The sequence below is a fragment of the Phacochoerus africanus genome, chromosome 9 (assembly GCF_016906955.1).
Source record: "Phacochoerus africanus isolate WHEZ1 chromosome 9, ROS_Pafr_v1, whole genome shotgun sequence".
Taxonomy (NCBI): Eukaryota; Metazoa; Chordata; class Mammalia; order Artiodactyla; family Suidae; genus Phacochoerus; species Phacochoerus africanus.
In genome coordinates, this window is record NC_062552.1 from 116,801,713 (window position 1) to 116,823,520 (window position 21,808).

Here is a 21,808-nt window from a genome sequence, read left to right on the forward strand (position 1 = left end):
ATGGAGTTCCCAGACCAGGGATCGAATCCAAGCCTCGTCTGCAACCTACATCAGAGCTGCGGCACTGTCGGATCAAGGACAAGCCCGAGGATCAAACCAGCAACACCAGAGATAGGTCAATCATTAACCCACTGCGCCACAGTGGGTGCTCCATTAGTGTTACTTTTAAACAAATCTTTCAGGTGATCCCACCCTGGCTCAGCAGAAACAAACCCAACTAGCATCCATGAGGAGGCGGGTTCAATCCCTGGCCTCACTCAGTGGGTTAAGGATCCTGCGTTGCCATAAACTGTGGTGTAGGTTGCAGACTCAGCTCAGATCCTGCATTGCTGTGGCTGTGGCGTGGGCTGGCAACTGTAGCTCTGATTCGACCTAGCCTGGGAACCTCCACATGCCACAGGGTAGGGCCATAAACAGCAAAAAACAAAAACAAAAGAACCATCTTTCACAAACCCGTGGTGAGTACCTCCCCACACGCACTGGGCGGAGGGAAGCAGGGTGAGTCGGGCAGCCTCTGCCCTCAGAGAAGCTCAGAAAACCCGTGTGTGGTATCAGAGCAGACCCTGACATGTGCTGGAAAAGAACCGAAGAAACTGCAAATGCCAATGGCCAGAGACGAGGGGACTTTGCTGGGTGGGAGAGGAGGAAGCTGAGGAAGACACGGTACTTTCAGATCCACCCTGAGATCCATCTGTCACCTGGAGGGAAGGGCGCTCTGGGCATGGGGCAGGGCAGGGAGCAAGGGCACAGAGGCTGAAGAGTCTGGGGAGCGAGGGGAGCAGGAAGCAGCAGGTGGGGGAGGGGGTGGCGGGGCTAGGAGACAGACAGATGGGGGGTGGGCCAGGAGGGACCAGGAGCAGGAACTACAAAGTCGGGGACCTGAAATTAATACTCAGTTATAAATCTTTATTTTTTAGATGTGTCCGTTATTGCAAAATAAAATACAAAAGCAATCAAAAATGATACTATTTTCTAAAAATAGTTTTGCATTTGGGGGTTTATGCTCCTCTTCAATAAAATCACTGTGAAGATTTAAGAGGTTCTGGCTTCAAATTCCACAGAACAAAGACTCTCACTGGCTCCAGAAGCCCCAGTGAACTTCTCACTCCTTACAAGGTTTGGGCAAAAAACCCTCTTCAAAAGCAAATGAACCAAGCTCAGCACAGAACTTTGCTGCTCAGATCTGGGTTTTCCAGAGGATCGCAGGCGACCTGTAAGAGCTGCGGAGGTCGGAAAAGACAGCCGGGCTCCGGAGAGGCCTGACCGCATCCCCAGGAGCGCCTGCAGGCGCCAGGCGAGCTGCCCTCTGGCTCCACGTCTTCGGTCTCCGATCGGCACACATTCTAAGGGACGGCGGCGTTCACATTTGGAAAAGTGTCAGGAGGGGGCGCGGTGTCAGTAGTAACCAAGGCACACCTTGTCCATGGACAATTTTATGCTGCGAGAAACGGAAAGAAGAAGGTGGTGACCCTGACGTCGGTCCGCCCTGAAGCCATGAAGACAAACAGAACCCAACATGGAACAGAACGTCACGCGGGAAGGACCTGCCCGACGATGAGCCCGGGGACACGCATCGATTTGGAAGCCCTCCCCGGCGAGAGGCGGCAGCCGGCAGAAGCGAACGGCCCACGTGCGGGAAAGGACAGCAGAGCCGCCTGCAGCCCTCCGCTTTCAGGAGGCCTCGGACCCTTCCCCTGCAAGTGCTGGCTCACCTGGTAATCGGATACGAGTTTTCACAAAGGTTGGCCAGCACGTACAAATGTCTCAGAGCATATTCATACTAGAAGAAGACAAAACCAAAAGACAATCAAATATCACCATTTCAGCACACACACACAGAGTCAAATCCCACCCTGGGAAAATGCGAAGCATCTAGACCAGTGGTGCTTGATTTTATCGGGTCAGGGGTCCCCTCCCCACCTTTGGAAAATCTGTTGAGATTTCCGGACCATCTCTCAAGGAAGAGCACGTGTGCAGGGGCTCTGCAGGCTCCTACAGTGCCTGCCCAGGACTCCTGGGGGAGAAGCCCCCCCCCCATTAGTGAGGACCTCCCCGGGCAGCCTGGCTCTTGGTTCAGGGACACCCTGGCGAGTGAATGCTGAACCAGATGACAACCGATAAGACCAAAATAGGGATGTTTATCCTGAAAAACACTTCAAGGGAATCAGAATTCTCAAGAGGAAGAAAGAAGAGATTTCCTTGATATGATTCCAGAGGACAAAAAAGTAACACCGGGGGGTAACATATATTAAATAAATGGGAATTTTTAAATTATTAAGTAAAGAAAATGCTTTGTTAAATAAATGAGAAATCGAAGAGAGAGGAGTTCCCACTGTAGCTCAGCATTGTAACAAACCCAACTAGTATCCATGAGGACACAGGTTTGATCCCTGGCCTCACTCAGTGGGTTAAAGGTCTGGCGTTGCCATGTGCTGTGGCATAGGTCGCAGATGCAGCCTGGACCCTGCATTGCTGTGGCTGTGGTGTAGGCCAGCAGCTATGGCTCAGATTCGCTCCTAGCCTGGGAACCTCCATATGCCATGGGTACAGCCCCAAAAAGCAAAAAAAAAAAAAAAAATTAAAAAACAAATAATGAATAAAGGAGAGCTACCTCCACGTGCCCTGCCCTCCACCTCTGGAAGCATCTAGGGTGACCGCGGTCTGCACACTACAACCCAGAGGGAACTTTCTGCATCGATGAGAACATTCCATACCATTCTCAATTCAGCAGCCACTAACTACATGGGGCTACTCCCCAGAAAGAAACTTTTTACAGCTGCACTTGTGGCATCAACATTCCCAGGCCAGGGGCTGAACCAGAGCTGCAGCTGCAGCCTCTGCCATAGCCACAGGAACACCAGATCTGAGCCACATCTGTCATCTATGTCATAGCTTGTGGCAACGCTGAATCCTTAACCCACTGAGTGAGGCCAGGGATCAAATCCTCATCCACAGAGACATCAGGTCCTTAACCTACGGAGCCACAACGGAAACTCCCAAGAAAACTTTTTAGGTACCTTCCACCCCTGACATTCTGCGACATGTAGAAACCAGGTACTTTTTTCTCCCCCCTGGGTCAGGGTCTGACTTAATAAACCTGGGGAAGAGGTCAGAAGAGGCCCAAAGGGGAGAAACCTGTGTGGCTGGTGTGAGGGGGAGGAGCAAGGGACGGGGGCCTGGCGGGGACAGCACAGCATGGAGAGAAGAAACCCCCCCTCAAAAGCCAACCGAAATGGGCGCTGAATCATCTCTGAGTGGGAAGCTCCCCCATCCACCGGGACAACTCAGAGCGTCTGGCGCCAAGACTTAAGGTCAGTGAATCTGGGGCCACCTTCTTCCTCTCCCATCCCCACTCACGGCCTCTGGAGGCGCCTGTGGTTTCCTTAGCCTGGATGGAACCTTCTACAAGGCAATGCGTCTGATGTGATTCCCAGTGGACAATAATCATTCGGATTTGGGGTTTAAGATGCAGAGACGGAGAGGCCAAGCTGGTGGGCCCAGGGAAGGCGGGGTGCAGAGGCCGGCGGCCTGGGCTTACCGTGGGGGAGTGCCAGTTGAAACAGTGTGTGCGGAAGTGCAACACGGCCTCCTGGTAGCACTCGTGCGCCGTGAGCAGGTCTCTCTGGGACAGGAGCCTGTCCACCTCAGCGTCGGACCCCACGGTCAAGGAGACGATTTTGCGCACGGACTTCTCGATGATGTTCCTGGCCTGGGAAGAGACACGGCTGTGCCAGACGTCCCTGACTTAATGCAGCCTCTTTGGAGCCCTGGACCCGTTCCCAGTTTCTTTTACACGGCGCCCCACCCCGTACGCTAACAGATACTGACAGATGTAGGCGTCCTGCAGCAAAAGAGGTGCATTCGAGGCGGCTCTTTTTTTTTTTTTTTTTGGCCGGGACCACAGCAGGAGGAAATTCCTGGACCAGGGATCGAACCTATGCCACAGCAGCAACCAGAGCCACAGTAGTGACTATGCTGGATCCTTAACCAGCTGCATCACAAGGGAACTCCAAGCAAGGCTTCTGTTCCAGCTAGAAACCTTGGAAAACACCTTGCCTCTTAGGGCTCCTCCGGCGTGACAACGACACTGAGATCTACCTGAAGAGCAGGCATGACCCAGTGTGAGGAAAGAGGGGGTGCGTAGGAACTGCACCCCAAAGCAGCCCGTCTGTCTAAGCAGTGCAGTGCGCTCACAGGGACCTTTGCTTGTTCTGGAAGCCATCGAAGGCTTCAAAGGACACCAAAAGGGGCATCATTTTCTTCCCATCAGATAATGCAAACCAGCGCCACATGGAGGGATCTGCTTCTGTGCGTCGTCTACACTGACCAAAACGGACAACGAGCCCAACCCCCCACCCCCTGCCAGGGTTCGTTTCATTCCTGTCTGGATGCGCCCTGCCCACTGTGTTAGGCCAGCCGTTCTCAACAGGTGGTCCGGGACCACGGGGGTCCCCCAGACCCCTAGGGGCTCCATAAGGTCCTCCCTTTTCCCAACCAGGCATCCATGGGAGGCAGCGCTCTCTTCACACACTTCAGCCAGAACCGCAGAGCCCCACAGAAGGAATGCAGACATGGGTGCAAGGATCCCGCTGTCTTCAGTACGCTGGGCGGCAAGCAGGTGTGCAAAAATGTCATGTCATGCCCCTCTGCTCTCCCCAGTTGTTTTCGCTTTAGCAAATGATGGTTTTTCACAAAACCATATATCAACACAAAATGGGTCTATTACTTTTTTCTTTTTTTTTAATTGAAATAAAAAATTTTTAATGAACATGAACATTCGGTGCTACTTTTCTAGATTTGGTACCTGCAGGGAAGCCTTTATTATGTTTTTCTAAAGGAGTTAATATCTTTAAAAAAGCTCCGGTCAGTGCTAATACAGTAAATAATCGATACAGCCACATAAACAAAAGCTCTTTGGGATCAATAATGTGAAGGGTGTAAAGAGTCCAAGAGGAGAAAGTCAGAGGACTCCTGCGCTACATGCTGACGCCAGCAGACGAGTACAGCCTGGTGAGGAGTTCCCTTCGTGGTTCCTCAGCCAACGAACCCAACTAGGAACCATGCGCATATGGGTTCGATCCCTGGCCTTGCTCAGTGGGTTAAGGATCCGGCATTGCCATGAGCTGTGGTGTGGGTGGCAGATGCAGCTCAGATCTAACGTTGCTGTGGCTGTGGTGTAGGCTGGCAGCTGTAGCTCTGATTCAACCCCTGGCCTGGGAACCTCCATATGCCTCAGGTATGACCCTAAAAATAGCAAAAAAAAAAAAAAAGTACAGCCTGGTTACTACACCACATATGGGGCACTAACTATCAGGAGTATTAGTTATACGACTTAAGAGCGATCACAGATTTTTTTTTTTTTTTTTTGGCCATGCCCACAGCATGTGGATGTTCCCAGGCCAGGGACTGAACCTGCACCTCAGCAGTGACCCAAGCCAGATCCTTAAACTGATGAGCCACCAGGGAACTCCAAGATCACACAGACTTTTTTTTTCTTAGAAAATTCATGCCAGGAGTTCCCGCTGTGGTATAGTGGGTTAAGAATCCCACTGCAAAAAAAAAAAATCTGACTGCAGCCAGTGGCTCAGGTTGCTGCAGAGGTGCAGATTCCATCCCTGGCCCAGTACAGTGAGTGGGTTAAAGGATTAGGCATTGCTGCAGGTGTAGTGTAGGTCACAGCTGTGGCTCAGAGTCAGTCCCTGGCCCGGGAACTTCGCTATGCTGCTGGTGTGGCCATTTAAAAAAAAAAAAAGAAAACGTCATTTCAGGCCAGATACCAGCACGTCAATCCCTGAGCTGTGCTGCTGAAGGAGACAGAGTCAACACAGCTCGCTTTGTTGGAAAGACAGTAAATCTCTGCCCGGCATTTCGTAAGTACAGGCCTGGTGGTTCTAGTCGCGCAGCTAGAATTTGAAAAGAAATTTGGCCAGTTCCAAACAAATGGATGTCGAACACACCGAGCCATCACAAGAGACTGCTCAAGCGTTTCAGGAAGAAGCTGGGGCTGTGACTATGATATCCCAAAGCAGCAGAAACGTTCTGTGGATTGGATTTTTTTTTTTTTTTCAAAAAATGGATTCACTAATAACTCACTAAACAGCAAAATAAAAATGTCAAGCAAGCAACCACGTATAAAAGAAGAAACACCCGGAGTTCCCGTTGTGGTTCTGTGGTTAACGAATCCGACTAAGAACCATGGGGCCGAGGGTTCAATCCCTGGCCTCGCTCAGTGGGTTAAGGATCCGGCACTGCCATGGGCTGTGGTGTAGGTCGAAGACACAGCTCAGATCCTGCGTTGCTGTGGCTGTGGCGTAGGCTCCAATTAGACCCCCAGCCTGGGAACCTCCATATGCCATGAGTGCAGCCCTAGAGAAATACAAAAAAAAAAAAAGAAAGAAAGAAAGAAGAAGAAGAAGAATTAGAAATGGCCATGTGCCATGGCTTCTTAGCAGGAGACAAGGAAGGGAGAGACAGGCCCCTTTCCTATGCTCCCTGCCTCCAAGAGGTCCAGGCTAATTTACTGACGAAGAGGGACGCCTGCACTGCCCTGCCCACTCGTGTCCATTTCACAGCGAGCACAGACGCTGGTTCCTTTCCCATATACACCCGTGTGGCCAGAGGAGGGTGACCTCAGAGCTCTGTCACCTGGCTGCCACCAGCATGGAATAACGGGCAGGAGGCAGCAGAGAGGGCTTGAGCGCGGTGCCCGGCGAGGCTGGGAGCTGCGCCTCGCCGCCACTTACCTGCAGGTGCCTGTCGATCTCCGCGACAAGACGCCTGGACTCCTGCAGATCGTTGGTGCGCATCAGTTTCCTTTTCATGATGGTGAGCGGCACCTCGGGGCTTGGAGTGAGGTCGAGGTGCTGGACTGGGGGCAGGGAGATGGGAGAGCTGGCTTTGTGTTTCAGACCCTGAAACTGCACCAACTTCATGGCAGAGATGGACTAGGAGAGAGAGAGAGAGTCACTTTGAGTGCGACAAGCAGATGTGCCAAGGGACCCTGGTCCTGGAATTCACAGCTCCCTCACGTGGTTTGGGGACCACTGAGGGGGCATAAGGGCACCCTGAAAGCAAGCGCTCAGCTCTCAGCAGCGGGCAGGGCAACGCCTTTGAGTGCCTGAAACCCATCAATGACCAACTCTGAAGATGCCCGGCGCCCTTGGCAGAACTGCTACCCAGTCATGCCGAGCTTGGACCAGAGTCGTTTCAGCCAGCGGTGGCCCTAGGCTGTGCTCACTGCCCCCATGCTCACTCTCTTACCCCCTAGGGACAAGCAGGAGGACAGCGCAGAGCATCTGAACAGGTTAGAGCCGAGGTCTGGTCCACTGAGGTGGGCAGAGCTAAAGCCAGGGGGAGCGGGAGCCGACTTGGCATCAGGGCCTAACAAGCGGGCCCGGCCCCCCAGGCTCTGTTTCCCCACAGAAGTCACTGCAGACACGAACCCGATGAGAGGGAAAAAAAAAGGCTGCGGGCATTCATGTTCCTAAACCAAGCGACGCTAATTTATAAACAGTTCTAAAACAAAAAATAAAATAGACACCCACATATGTAGAAACGTAATGTTTACAAAAGATCCTTCGTATCTCCTCAACCAAGAGCAGGAATGACGGATGCTGCGGAAACCAGAAAGAGGACAGAAAGCCCGGAGCAGAATTGCTGTGGCCGGGGACCCTTTCCCTCCAATCTCCCCTAAAGCCAGGGCTGCCTGTGACCCTGCCTCTTCTGAGTCACCTTTCCCCAGCCTCCTCTCTGCTCTGCCCCGCCCTGGACCACTCCCCACCGCCCCCCAAAAGCCGGACCAGGCCCACGGCCCCCGGAGTGCACATCTCACAGCCTGTGACTGCCCTGAGGGCTCAAAGCCCTTCCAGACCACACCCTGCCCATCAAGTTCCGAAGACAACAGCTGGACTGACTGGCTCACATGTTCTTCTAGAAGGCTAATGCCTGGATCAGAGATCTCAGCTGGCGAGCTCGCAGATGGTGCTAGGCCGCCTGGGGGATGGTGTCAGGTCATAAGGACTAGGACGGGGACCCCGCACCGATCACCTCCTCTGCCCATCCCAAGGGCTATAGCCGCAGGGGTGGTCCCTACGGCCCAAGCCTCCAGCGACTACCTGCTGCGACCTCTGGCTGGACAGCCCTGATGGACTGAGCGACTGTACCAGCTGTCCCTTCTGAACATAAATGCAGGGGAGAAAAGCCTCAAATTTGTAGCCAAAAAGTCAAGTAACACTCTGCATCCTCGGGGAGGCTGCAGCCCGGAGGATCCATGGTGTGGGGCTCAAGGCGGCAAGGCCACCAAACCTTTCGATTCAATGACTACTTCCCACGTGCTGGGCCTGTGCGCCACCTTCTTCAATGCTCCGATGACCTTGGGCGCTAGGGCTCTGACCAAGGAGGAAACGGAGACCCAGAGCGGGCAGGTAGGTTGCGCTGAATCTCACTGCTTGGTGGTTTGAACTTAGCAGGTACAATTCCAAAGCCTGGACAGAATCTCTGGGATGGAGTGGCCGTGAGAGGCTCTGTGCCTCGGCCTTTTCTCATGATGATGGGTCCTGGTTCTCAACATCAAGAGGTAAGTGTTCCACGCGAGTGAGCCTGAGGCCCCGCTCACCTTGTTTCCATACTGCATGACGTGGCTGGTGTTGGTGTGGGATTTCACCAGCTGGTACTGCTTGTGGAGCGTCTCTTTGGTCAGGTCCTCCTGCAAGAAGGAAAACATTCGGCGTTCCCGTTGTAGCTCAGCGGGAACAAATCTGACTAGCATCCATGAGGATGCAGGTTCGATGCCTGGCCTCGCTCAGTGGGTTAAGGATCTGGCATTGCTGTGAGCTGTGGTGTAGATCACAGATGCGGGTCAGATCTGGTGTGGCTATGGCTGTGGTGTAGGCCAGCGGATAGAGCTCCAATTCAATCCCAGCCTGGGAACTTCCATATGCCACGGTGCGGCCCTAAACAGACAAAAAAAAAAGGAAAACATTCAAGGCCTTGGACTGTCACCCCTGACAGCTAAGCCTCAAGACAGGCGGCCCCCCGGACAGCTCACCGAGTCTGAGTCTTCCATCCAGTTGACGCTGTACCAGTCTCCCAGGTACGTGGCCCTCGCTTCGTCATAGTAACAGGCGTAAGATGACTCCCTCGGGTTGGCGGCGGTCGTGGCATAAACTACGAGAAATTAAAGACATCTTTCAGTCACATTTTATTCTTGGCTGTCCGTGGATTCCACGAGAAGCTTGAGTTCCTTCTCCTTTCCCAGTGTGCTGAAAGCACATCACCTGTAATCAGTTCCGGGAGGGCAGGGAGACCCCGGGGTGTCCCCTGTTCACTCGGTTACAGTAACTCATCTAAAACTAAATGTGGAAGAAAGAGAAGCCAGCTGACAGATGCTTTCTACACCAATGAGCAAGCACGCATGCTTATTAGGACATGGATGCTGACAGATTTTCACAGCGCCAGAAAACTTGAAGGATATGTACCTAATTTCATTTCCAGAGAAAGTGAATATTTATTGAAGGAAACATTTAGACTAAACGTATGAAAGAGTCACCATTTACTACTGAGCTGCCATGGGCTCAAAACTGTGCTGGGCAAATGTCACTGGACATGTAATTCTTCCCACAGATGCTACCTTTATCCCCATTTCATAGATGGGGATAACTGAAGGTCAAACAGATAAGTTATTGCCCCAGGATCAGAGAGCCAGCAAGCCAACATATTGCAAAGGATGGAGGCCAGTCCACAATCTGTGATTTCAGACTTAGGTAATCCAACCAGAACCTGGCAGAGCACTTGGAGCTCACCTCCAGAGCCCACATCGCTTCATGCCCTGACCACTGATCTCCAGGAGCAGAAGATGCTCAGAGCTGCCCCCAGGTCCCCTACTTCCAGGCCTCTGCCTTGGTCCTTCCGATGGACAGAATCAGAGAATGTCCAATTGCACCACTTAGCCAGGTGCTCACCCAGCTGGGCTTGAAGACCAGGGCTCCCACCACCTACCGTCGATGTTGGGGGGCAGGTGGTTCATCATGGACCCAGACTCACAGGCTTCAATGTAAAACACCATCTGGGAAGCGAAGGAGACACATGAACTCACCCTGGCCGGGCACAGACCCCTTGCAAATGCCACTCTGCCTCTCCCACACTCTTGACCCACGGCTTAGGAGTCCTTCACTTTTGCTTTGGGGAGACAGCTGCTGCCACAGGCTACAGACAATGTTGTCATGCAAGCCAGAAAGAATCAAATTTGTACATGGCCAATAGAATAAAATAACCGATGGGCTGAAATGATGCAGAGAAAATGGAGCCCTAGATGGTGCTAAGGGAAACTGATTTGCCATACAAGGCCGCCTGCGAGAGAGAAACCACTGCCGACACATACACGCCCAAGCTGTGCAGATGCTATACAGGCTGCTACGGGGCAGGAAAGGCCACAGGAAAATAAGGAGGCAGTGCTTTCCTCCCCAGCTGCCCTGAATTGGTGACAGCCCCAGAAACAGTGTCTGGAAGTGGGATCCTTAGCCCAGCAGCAGCAGCAGCAGCAGCTGGAAACTCAGCAGGGCAAACCCTCAGGCCTCTCCCCAGCACTATGGGGAGTCAAATTCTGGGGGGGGGGGGCTCGCCCCATGTTTTAACAGGATCACCTGTAATTCGGATCTAACAGCGAACGCGGTAGAATCACAGAAAGTTAATCCCGGGAAATCAGAGGTCAAGACTGATCAAAAGGTCACCCATTCCGGAAACTGCAGGCAGGGCGGAGTGAGAAGGCGGGTCGCCTGTGTGCTCTGCTCCCACCGCCTTCCTCAGGTTCATGGCCAGGGCTGCCGCGAGCACTGACATACCTTCTGGTACATCCTGTGCTTGTACATGTAGTGGATGGTCTCGTTCAGGTCCTTCACATGAAGCTGAAAGGTAAGAACACGGACGCTGAGGCCAAACACATCGAGAGAGACTGTTGGCCGGATAAGGCAGGGATGCCCTATAAATTCTTACTGGGAAATCCTTAGAGGTAACCGCAGTGCACAGATTTATCCCCCAACGTCATCAAGGGCTTTATTCACACATGAAAAAGGGGAAGAGGATGTGCTTCCTTGTCACTGAGCCCAGTGCCTTCAGGACCTGTGTTCTATTACTGTGTCTGGCACCATGCACCCAAGTTCAGCGACAGCTACTGATGCTGAGACATCAGGAGACGTGCAAGGAAGACCGATGTGCCCCAGAGATGCCTCTGGGCGGATGTCCAGCTGCTAAACGTGACCCTACACTCAGCAGCCGCGTGCAAACCCAGCCCGTGGGACGTCAGAAACCCACATCACAGGGGTATAGTCACCACCGAGATTTTTGTTTCCCATTCTCCCAGTTTGTCTTTAAGACGTTAAGAAAAACTCACATCCTCGTTAGGAAACACCAGTATCCCAGTGGCTCCGTGATCAGTGAAGTAAACGAACACGTGGTCCCGGGGGCCGCTGCCGAGAGAGACGCAGACGAGCGTGAGAGTGAAGCCAACCACTTCCTATCGAAATCTGTTTCCATCTCTCTGCAAAGTCGCCCCGATCAAAAGACTAAGGAGAGGTATGCAGTTCCCACTGTGGCTCAGCGGTCATGAACCCAACTGGTGTCCATGAGGATGCAGGTGTTCGATCCCTGGCTCCGCTTAGTGGGTTAAGGATCCGGCATGGTGGTGGCGGTGGCGTAGGCCGCCGGCTGCAGCTCTGATTCGACCCCTAGCCTGGGAACTTCCATATGCTGCAGGTGTAGCCCTAAAAAGGCAAAAAACGAAGGAGAAGCCTGAGGATGACAGTCTTCCAACCAGGGAGGAGAAGCCCAAGAGGCTGCCGTTGGCCTGCTCCCTCTGCTTCAGCTGAGTGCTCGCTCTTCTGAACCACGAAGCGTGTCCCAGCCTTGAAGCTCTGGATTGTGGCGGGGACGCACTCAACAGACAGCCAGGGTGATCCGGAGAGTGGGGTCTTTGCCAATGAGCCTCCTCCCAGGTGGCCCCACTTTCCCCACAGGTCGCCCCCAACGGGGCCAGGACACACGGTCCTGCAGCTCCGACTGCCCCTCCAGGCCCCTCAGCCTGGGCACAGCCTGAAAGCCCACCTGCGCCCTCACCAGGCTCCCACTTGGGGCACCATCTCAGGGCTGCAGAGGTGTGATAACTCACTTGGAAGCAATCTGGCTCATCCCGCACATGTCCGTCTGGGCTCTAACTCACCAGCTACTTGTGCCAAGTCTTGCTCCCCCCCCCCCCCCCCCGCCCCAGGCACAAGAGAAACAACACCCTTTGCCAAGGAGCTGAGACTCTCTGAAGTCTGGCTTCGAAGGTCCCCAACATCATGTAAAAATGCTGCATAAAGAGATGCTAAAGGAGACCTCTCTAACCCGGAGCCGGGGGGGCAAGCCCTGGGATCACTTTTCTCCAATACGAGGGCTGGCTCTGAACCTAGGACTCTCCTGCTCCCACCGGGCTGACCTCCGATCAGAGCACAGGCCAGGGGCCCGGCAGCCTGACTGGCCGCAGGGCTTCACGCCTGTCTCCGTGTCCCACCAGATCTGCGCTAGGATCCGAGAGAGCAAAAGCAGCGATGTTCACTGACGGGAAATATCTCGCGAGGAACAACGAGGGAACCCGGATCACAAGGTTCCCTCATGACAGAAATGGGGGGGAAGGAAGCCTCAGTTCTGTGCAGCCTGTTAGGGCAGAGCTCCCCGCCTCTCGTGGGTAAACAGGCCGGACGCAAAGAACAAGGTCTGTCTGAAGTCTCGACTCTGGGGCGCCAGGTCAGCCAGAAAAGCGTGACAGCCCGAAAACAGACATTACCTCTTCAAGACCTTTCCAGACCCTTTGCCCTTCACTGCTTCCGCATCGCCTCTCAACACCGCCAGGAAATTCTGTGGGGTGACATCCTACAAAGAATTGGGAGGTGAGATCAGACACAACTGTCATTCCAAATCAGTGCCCTTGCTGAGTCTGTGGCACACATCCTGGGCCACTAATGCACACACCTTCAAGGCTTCAAGTTTAAGGACAAACATTTCGCAAGCAAGAACAAAGACCCAGGAGTTCCCGTTGTGGTGCAGCAGAAACGAATCCGACTAGGAGCCCTGAGGACGCACGGTGGATCCCTGACCTCGCTCAGTGGGTTAAGGATCCGGCATTGCCATGAGCTGTGGTGTATGTAGGTCGCAGGTGCGGCTCAGATACTACGTGGCTGTGGCGCAGGCCTGCAGCTGCAGCTCCAATTTGTCCCCTAGCCCAGGAACTTCCATATGCCAAAGGTGTGGCCATTAAAAAAAAAAAAAAAAAGAGATCAGTAGGCTACAACTAACATTTTTTTCTTTTATTTTCCTCTGCTTTCTATTACCATTCTCAGAACTTATGCCTTTAAGCACAAATCTCAACACAAACATGAAACATGGACCAGAAATCAGTCTCACGAGGTTCTGACTCTAGAAATACAAGAAAGAGAGGGGAAATCATGCCTGGAAAAGAACAGTCCCCGCTGCTCCAACCCGCGCCCCACCTCACCTCGCCGGTGTAGTCCTTCAGAACCCCCTTGTACACGTCCGAGCCGTTGGGCCTGTTGATCACGATTCCTGGGGTGGGATTGCTGAGAATCAAAGGACACAACTGAAGCACACAACCTGATACATCTCTGAAGTCTGTTTCTTCATGAACAGGCCCAATGTGCATAAGAATACTGGACGGCCAAGACTGTCACAGACATTTCTCATCACCCACCCCCCGCCCCTCCAAGGTCAGCAACGCGTTTGTGATTTTATTAGCATCTCAGGGCACAAGATGTCCCCCAGCTCCTGAGCTCTTGGCAAGAGTAGTGAAGGGCGGAGCTGGGAACACTGAGGCCAGGGACCCCAGCCCTGGTGCGCCTGGCTTGCCACGGGACACCAGACTACATCCTGGGGGCCAGATCTCGTCAAGAGATCTCTCAGAGTGAAACTACTTTCAGAAAAAGACAGGACCAGAGTTCCCGTGGGACCTCGAGTTAAGGATCCGGCATTGCCACTGCAGCAGCTCAGGTTGCTGCTGAGGCATGGGTTCGATCCCTGGCCCAGGAACTTCTGAATGCTGAGGGCGCAGCCTAAATAAATAAGGAAATAAATAAATACAAGCGCTCAGATGTTAAAAGCTCAGAATGGACTACGGGCTGTCCTGTGACCACAGGGCCATAGTCGGGTAACCGAGGAGCTGGGAGATGAAACGGGCTAGGTTTAATACCCGTATCTGCTGCCTCTGATCTCAAGAAATCAGACAAGCGGGCATGAGAGGACTACCTGTAAAATTAAATTCAACAAATTAAAAAAAAAAAAAAAAAGGCACAGAAAGAAGGGTAGTAGGGTCTATTACAAAGGAACCCTTGTGTACAGGGCCCCGGAGGCGACCATCTGTGCCGTTTCTGGGCTCGGAGGTTAGGGACACGCACAGCAGGACACGGTGGGCAGGGAACTCACACTTTAAACCCTCCAAAGCCTCCAGGAAGCAGCTGTGTGGAACTCCACCCAAGAGTCTGTTTATGTTCCAAAGTTAGGCCGCTGATCAAAGGATTCCTGCGCGTCTGTACACATGTTTCTTTTCTTTTTTCTTTTCAGCTGCCCCCAAGGTATATGGAGAAGTTCCTGGGCCAGGGGTTGAATCTGAGCCACAGCTGCAGCAACACTGGATCCTTAACCCACTGTGCCGCAGCGGGAACTCCTGTATGCATTCTTCCAAATGCCCTACGTTCCCCACCACCCAGGCGGGAGTGATCCCGACTTACTCTTCAGAGTTGGCGATGTCATCATACATCATCACGACGATCTGCTCGTCGGGAATCCCGTTGCGGTGAACGATCTGGTAGGCATGGCACGCATCTGCCTGGGGAAAGTGGTTGCTTAAGTGTTAGATTTTGCCTGGAAGGAGGTCAGTTTTGGAGTTCTAACGAGCAACAGGTCCTTTCTTATGGAAGACCAGCTGTGAGGTATTGAAATTATTTTAAAACACATTCATGTATCTTTTTCAACTCATATATATATATATATATATATATGTATATATATATGAGTATATATATATGTATATATATATGAGTATATATATATATGTATATATATATGAGTATATATATATACACACACATACTTTTTTTTTTTTAAGTCTTTTTGGGGCCACACCTGCAGCATATGGAAGTTTCTAGGCTCAGGGTCCAATTGGAGCTGCAGCTGCCAGCCTACACCACAGCCACACAGCAACATGGGATCCAAGCTGTGTCTGTGACCTAGGGATCGAACTTCAGTTCTCATGGATGCTAGTTGGGTTTGTTATCGCTGAGCCATGACAGGAACTCAACTCAATTTTTTAAAATCCACACCACCACCCACTGTGAAACTCTCATTCATCAGGCAGTTAGTATACACATGGATTTTACACACAGAGACACCCCCCACTACCACCACCACCACCTCTACAGGTGACAAAGACATTTATAAGTCCTAAAAAACTTATTTTTCCTTCTACACCACATAACAATCTCCTGAAAGCACCAATTTTGGTCTGAAAAACAGAATGACTTAGCATGATTAATCAACAGATTAAAAGCTTAGCAGCTGGTTCTGTATCACACAGGATTCTTCTAGTTCCAGTAACTTTAACTGCCACAGTCACTATTCAGATAATTGAGTGAAAACTCAAACGTTCCACTCAGGAACTGAAATGAAGTACGTGTTCTTTAAAAAATAACAATGAGGGGAGTTCCTGTTGTGGCTCAGCGGTAACAAACCCGACTACTATCCATGAGGATGCCGGTGCAATCCCTGGCCTCGCTCAGTGGGTTAAGGATCCGGCATTGCCATGAGCTGTGGTGTAGGTCACAGATTCAGCTTGGATCTGGCGTTGCTGCGGCTGTGGTGTAGGCCAGCAGCTGTAGCTCCGATTAGACCCCTAGCCTGGGAACTTCTATGTGCTGCAGGTGTGGTGTGAAAAAGCAAAAAAAAAATTATCATGGCAACCCTCTGTGGTAAAGGTAACAATCCCATTTCAGAGATGAGGAAATCAAGGCTGGAGCGGGGGTGTCTAAATCACACAGCTCACAGCGAAAGGTCCCAGGCATTCTGACTCCAGAACTCGACATTGCTTCAGACAGGGACAACCAAGAAATCCACTAAGGAGTGTCCATTGTGGGGCAGAGGGATGGGCAGTGTCTTGGGAGCCCTGGGACTCGGGTTCAATCCCTGGCCTGGCACAGTGGGTTAAGGATCCAGTGTTGGTGCAGTTACGGCTTAGGTCACAACTACGGTTTGGATCTAATCCCTGGCCTAGGAGCTTCATATGCCGAGTGGTGGCCAAAAAAAGAGAGAGAAAAAAAGAAATCCATTAAAATTGTAGAGGCCTAGCAAGAGTGAGAGGCTGAAAATCTAAATCTTTTTTTTTTTTTTTTTTTGGTCTTTTTGCCTTTTCTAGGGCTGTTCCCACGGCATGTGGAGGTTCCCAGGCTAGGGTTCGAATCGGAGCTGTAGTCGCCGGCCTACGCCAGAGCCATAGAAACGCCAGATCCGAGCCGTGTCTGTGACCTACACCACAGCTCATGGCAATGCTGGATCCTTAACCCCCTGAGGGAGGCCAGGGGTCAAACTGGAAACCTCATGGTTCCTAGTCAGATTCGTTAACCACTGAGCCACGATGGGAACTCCGAAAATCTAAATCTAGATGATTTAAAAATAGTTACTAAATATCGCACACACACTCTGTTAAAATGTTTATGCCCCTATTGCTGTAAGATAACAGGGTTTCTAAATACCAGTCGTGGTAGGGTTACTTACCCCTTGAACATGTCCAAATCCCAACCCACAGAGCCCATGAATATACTGCATTACTGGCAAAGGGGAATTGAGAGAGCAGATGGATTTAAGACTGTTAGTCAACTGACCCTAAAATAAAGAGATGACCCTGGATTATTGCAATAAGCCCAATGTAGTCAGGGGTCCTTACATGAGGGAGGCAGGCAGGTCAGAGGCATAATGTAAGAAACACTGGGCCACCACGGCTGGCTCTGAAGACGGAGGAAGGGCCCACTATCCAAGGAATGTAGGCAGCCTTTCGAGGTGGGAAAAGGTAAGGAAACGGACCTCCCCAAGGGTCACCAGGAAGAAACGTAGCTCTTTTAACACCTTGATTTGACCCAGTGAGACCCATTCCAGATGCCTCTCCTCTAGAGCTGTGACAGGATGAATCTGTGTTAAGCCACTAAATTTGTGGCAATTTGTCACAGCAACAGTAGGGAACTGAAACAGTGATGGTGAAAGCACACTGGGCTCGGGGAAACGTCTTGATGTCATCCAGTCGCCCTCCACCCTGGCAATTCTGTTCCAAGCTATACCCTCGAGAAACCCAGGCCCATGTGTCACGGGAATGTTCACTGCCTCGCTGTGACAGCAAAATCAAGAAATAACCCAAAGCACCATCAACAGCTGGAAGAATCAACTGTCTACATTCATGCAACAAAATATCAGAAAGCTCACACAGGGAGTTTCCCTGGTGGCTCAGCGGATTAAGGATCCAGCACAGCCACTACTTTGGCTTAGGTGACTGCTGTGGCACAGGTTTAATCCCTGACCTAGGAACTTCAGCATGCCATGGGGGTAGCCAAAAAAAAAAAAAAAACTTCACACAAATGGAATTATCTAAAAATGAATGAAAGTGCAACCCATGCTTCAAAATATATAAATCTCAAGAGCAATAATGAGAAAAAGAATAAGTCGTAGAGAAAAAATCCACAATGAGTACCTTTATAAGGTCAAAACAGGGTAAACACTGCTGTTTAAACAGTTAAATATATATACTAAATATATAGTATATACATTATATATATAGTATATATAATACAGTATATATTACATGATATATTGTATATGGCAAAAATCTAGAACAAAGCAAGAGAATGACCAAAATCCCAAGGGCTTGCCTCTGGCAGGAGAGGAGGGAGATTTGATGAGACAAATGTCTATCAGCACAGAAAGAGACAAAATGTGGTCCATCCATACACTGGAATGCCGTTTGGCAACCAAAGGAATGAAGTATTGATACGCCCTACAACACAGAGAAACCCCAAAAACATGATGCTAAGAGAGGCCAGACACAAAAGACCACTCTGCACAGCTCCATTTATATGAAATGCTCAGAAAAGGCAAATTTACAGAGATGGAATCCGTATTAGTGGTTGCCTGGGCCTGAGGGTGGGGACTGGAAACGGCCCAAGGGATCTTGCCAGGGAGATGGAAACGTTCTAAAACTGCCCGTGGCGTTTGCATGACTTGGCAAGTTGACTAAAAAAATCACTGAGTGGGATGCTTGCAATGGGTGAATTATACATGATCTGTAAAATATGCTTCAATAAGGTTCTATATTTCAGAAACGGTAGGTTCAGCCTGTCCCGTTAGTGTTGTCTTATACTGTTTGGCTCCTCACCCCCACCTTAACAGGCAGGTGCTTTTACGCCCATTTCACAGATGGGGACAAGCTCAGACGGCTCAGGGTATCCACCCCAGGTCTTCTGCCCCTGACCCTGCCTGACCCCTGCTGCCACATGCAGCTGTCTCAAGTCGAGCCCTGATTCTCTTGGGTCCTTGGAGTTACTTGGGTGCCTCCAACTTTCTTAATTCAAAAGGGTTTTGTGGTGTAGGTCACAAACAGATGCAGCTCAGATCCCGAGTTGCTGTGGCTGTGGCATAGGCCAGCAACTATAGCTCCGATTCAACCCCTGGCTTGGGAACTTCTATATGCTGCAGGTGAGGCCCTAAAAAGACCAGGAAAAAAAGGAGGTTTGGTTGGAGCCAAGCATTTACTGGCACCCAAAAGAAATAAAGGCAGGGCTAGGAGTTCCTTGGTAGCTCGGTGGGTTAAAGATCCAGCATTACCACTGCTGTGGCTCAGGTTCAATCCCTGGCCGAGAACCTCTGCATGCCCCAAGCACAGTCAAAGAAAAAAAAAAAGAGGAGTTCCTGTCATGGCTCAGTGGTTAACGAATCCGACTGGGAACCATGGAGTTGTGGGTTCGATCCCTGGCCTCGCTCAGTAGACTGAGGATCCAGCATGGGTGTGGGTCGCAGATACGGCTTGGATCCCACATTGCTGTGGCTCTGGCGTAGGCCAGCAGCTGTGGCTCCAGTTAGACCCCTGGCCTGGAAACCTCCATATGCCACAGGTACGGTCCTAGAAAAGGCAAAAAGACAAAAAAAAAAAAAAGAGAGAGAGAGAGAGAAAAGCAGTCAACCAAGTCAAATGATAAAGGTCACTTGAATGACTTCCCAGGACCGTATCAGATCAATATGCGCTCCCCCCATAAAAACTGAAATGTCGTAGGTGGGAGCACGTGAGAAGCAGGCACTGAGCAAGATTCAGAGAAAGGGCAAGGCCTCTGGACTACGGAGCAGAGACTGCTGACAGCTGTTTCACAGCTTGCGTAAGGAGCTCTGCCACTTTACTCATCACCCCGTGACTTCCTGGTGCCAGCTGCTGTCCTGACTCTGATTTGCTGTCTCCACCTCAGGCCAACTGTAAGCTAAATGAGGTCAATCAGCTCGGAGCAAAGTCTAAATACCTGACATGTTCAGTCACTGCCAAGGGGTCCCCTTTCAAGCCAGGTCGGGGTTCTGCCTGCAGAGAGCAGCATGCACACTGCCGCTCCGGAGTGCTGCCGAGGCTGGGCTGGGGGTCCGGGCTTCATGGGACTGCCTCACGGAGCCCTTGCATGACCACAGCCATCTCGAATTTTCCAGAGGAGAATCAGAGCTTTAGAGTGCAATTACGTGATTGGTAATTACACCCCGGGGTCTGTGCAAGTCCACGGGCCCCAACCTCCACCACCCCGCCCAGCCTCTGCCTCGTCAAAGCGCATTCCCTCAGCTCAGCCCCCCCCCCTCCATCCACGTTTCTTTTTTGTTTTAACATAAAAGTGATACTTTGTAACAGGATGGATTAACCTCCAAAGCATTATGCTAAAGCCAGACAGCAAAGACTGCTTATTGTATGTTTCCATTTATATGAAATTTCTAGAGAAGGCAAAACAACAGAGACACAGGGCAGGTCCTTGGATGCATGGGGCTGGGATGGGCACAGGCGAACTTTGTAGAATGACCAAAGTGTCCTAAAACTGGACTGTGGTAAACCCTGTACAACTGTATGAATTTACTAAAAATCCCGTGGTGGCTCAGCCGTTAGTGAACCCGACTAGCATCCATGAGGACACAGGTTTGATCCCTGGCCTCGATCAGTAGGTTAAGGATCCAGCATTGCCGTAAGCTGTGGTGTAGGTCGCAGATACAGCTTGGATCCCACGTTGCTGTGGCTGTGGCTATGGTGTAGGCCGGCGGCTACAGCTCCGATTGGACCCCTAGCTTGGGAACCTCCATATGCCACAAGTGTGGCCCTAAAAAGACCAATAAATAAATAAATAAATAAATAAAAATCACTAAATTATAGGACAGGTGAATTGTATGACATGCAAAATTATACCTCAATAATATTGCCTGCAAAAAATGGTAACTGCACACACTTTTAAAATACATAAAATTAAAGGTGATCTTTCAGAAATGTAGTAACTCTGCCAAAATGCCAAACCACCTTCTCCTTCAGAGCCCCATGGGCAGCAATGACCTCAAGCCTCCCCCCTCACGCCCTCCTCCTAGTGACACCCGGCTCCCATCTGCCTCTCCTCCCAGCTCCCGGCATCCTGAACGTCCTCCCCACGGCCTGTGCAACAGCGACCTTGGCGTTCAACCTACTTCACCACCACCTCTCTGCCCCAGCTGGGCCTAAGAGTTTCCTTCTCCATGGGCTCAAATCTCGGCTTTGAAAGAAACCCTCCTCCTGTCCACTCCTCCACTGGTGACCGAGGTACTCATTCTGCATCCCTCCAAGCCTGTTGGAAGGCTGGACCACACAGCCGTCCCCAAGTGCAGCTTGCACTGCGGGACCTCTCTCTGCCCTCCAAGCGCTGCAGTCTGGGTCTGCCCCGCCACTGCAGGAACCTGTCCTCAAGGCCTTTCCCAGCCTGTCCCACCAGCATCACCCTAGACCGGCTCCCGCTCTGTCACCCAGTGATCCCAGGATCCCAACCCGAAATGGAAAACAGAGAAATCCGTTCGGTTTAACTAACGCGGTGTAAATAACCATCTTCAAGCGCAGAAAAGCACTCTGCAATGATTTGATTGAGCCTGGTGTATTTTTGAGGGGGATAGGGACCACACCTGTAGCATGTGGAGGGTCCCAGGCTAGGGGTCAAATCAGAGCTGCAGCTGCCCGCCAACACCACAGCCACAGCAATGCCAGATCCCAGCCACATCTGTGAGCGACACTGCAGCTTTTGGCAACGCCAGACGGTTAACCCACGGAGCACGGCCAGGGATCAAAAAGCAATGCCACATGGTTAACCCACGGAGCAAGGCCAGGGATCAAAGCCTCATCCTCGTGTATACTAGTCCGGTTCTTAACCCATTGAGCCACAACGAGAACTCCGTGCTTGGTATATTAATCCTCCCTAAAGAAATTTGTGATAACGAGTGCTATGTTAACCCAAGGATAATGTAAACTTCTATAAAAATGTTAAGTTTAAAAGTATGTGTAGGTTCTACTTGAAAGTTCTTTCAAACGCTCTCTGAATGCTCAGCCTCCGTCAAGAAAGCAAATGTTGGCAGCTGGCTGAGAAGACACCCTGGCCGGCAGGGACATGGGCTGACCCAGCGATGACTCAGCATCCACATTTCCTCTGTACAGACTGCCTCGGTGCCAACATCCGCCCTCAATGGGGATGAAGAGTTCAGC

General features: G+C 51.3%; 1 protein-coding gene across 1 annotated transcript in view; it reads right to left on the minus strand.

Moving 5' to 3' along the window:
- Window positions 1-885: 885 nt before the first annotated feature.
- LGMN (legumain) overlaps window positions 886-21,808 on the minus strand; it is a 33,236-nt gene continuing 12,313 nt past the window's right edge. The window contains exons 3-14 of the mRNA XM_047795500.1: window positions 14,772-14,869; window positions 13,526-13,607; window positions 12,818-12,903; window positions 11,387-11,462; window positions 10,839-10,901; window positions 9,997-10,063; window positions 9,047-9,165; window positions 8,615-8,704; window positions 6,744-6,944; window positions 3,539-3,709; window positions 1,713-1,780; window positions 886-1,438 (exon numbers count right to left, since the gene is read on the minus strand). Of these exons, the coding sequence (XP_047651456.1) occupies window positions 1,396-1,438; window positions 1,713-1,780; window positions 3,539-3,709; window positions 6,744-6,944; window positions 8,615-8,704; window positions 9,047-9,165; window positions 9,997-10,063; window positions 10,839-10,901; window positions 11,387-11,462; window positions 12,818-12,903; window positions 13,526-13,607; window positions 14,772-14,869 (1,164 nt within the window). The 3' untranslated portion in view covers window positions 886-1,395. The remainder of the gene's footprint in view (window positions 1,439-1,712; window positions 1,781-3,538; window positions 3,710-6,743; window positions 6,945-8,614; window positions 8,705-9,046; window positions 9,166-9,996; window positions 10,064-10,838; window positions 10,902-11,386; window positions 11,463-12,817; window positions 12,904-13,525; window positions 13,608-14,771; window positions 14,870-21,808) is intronic.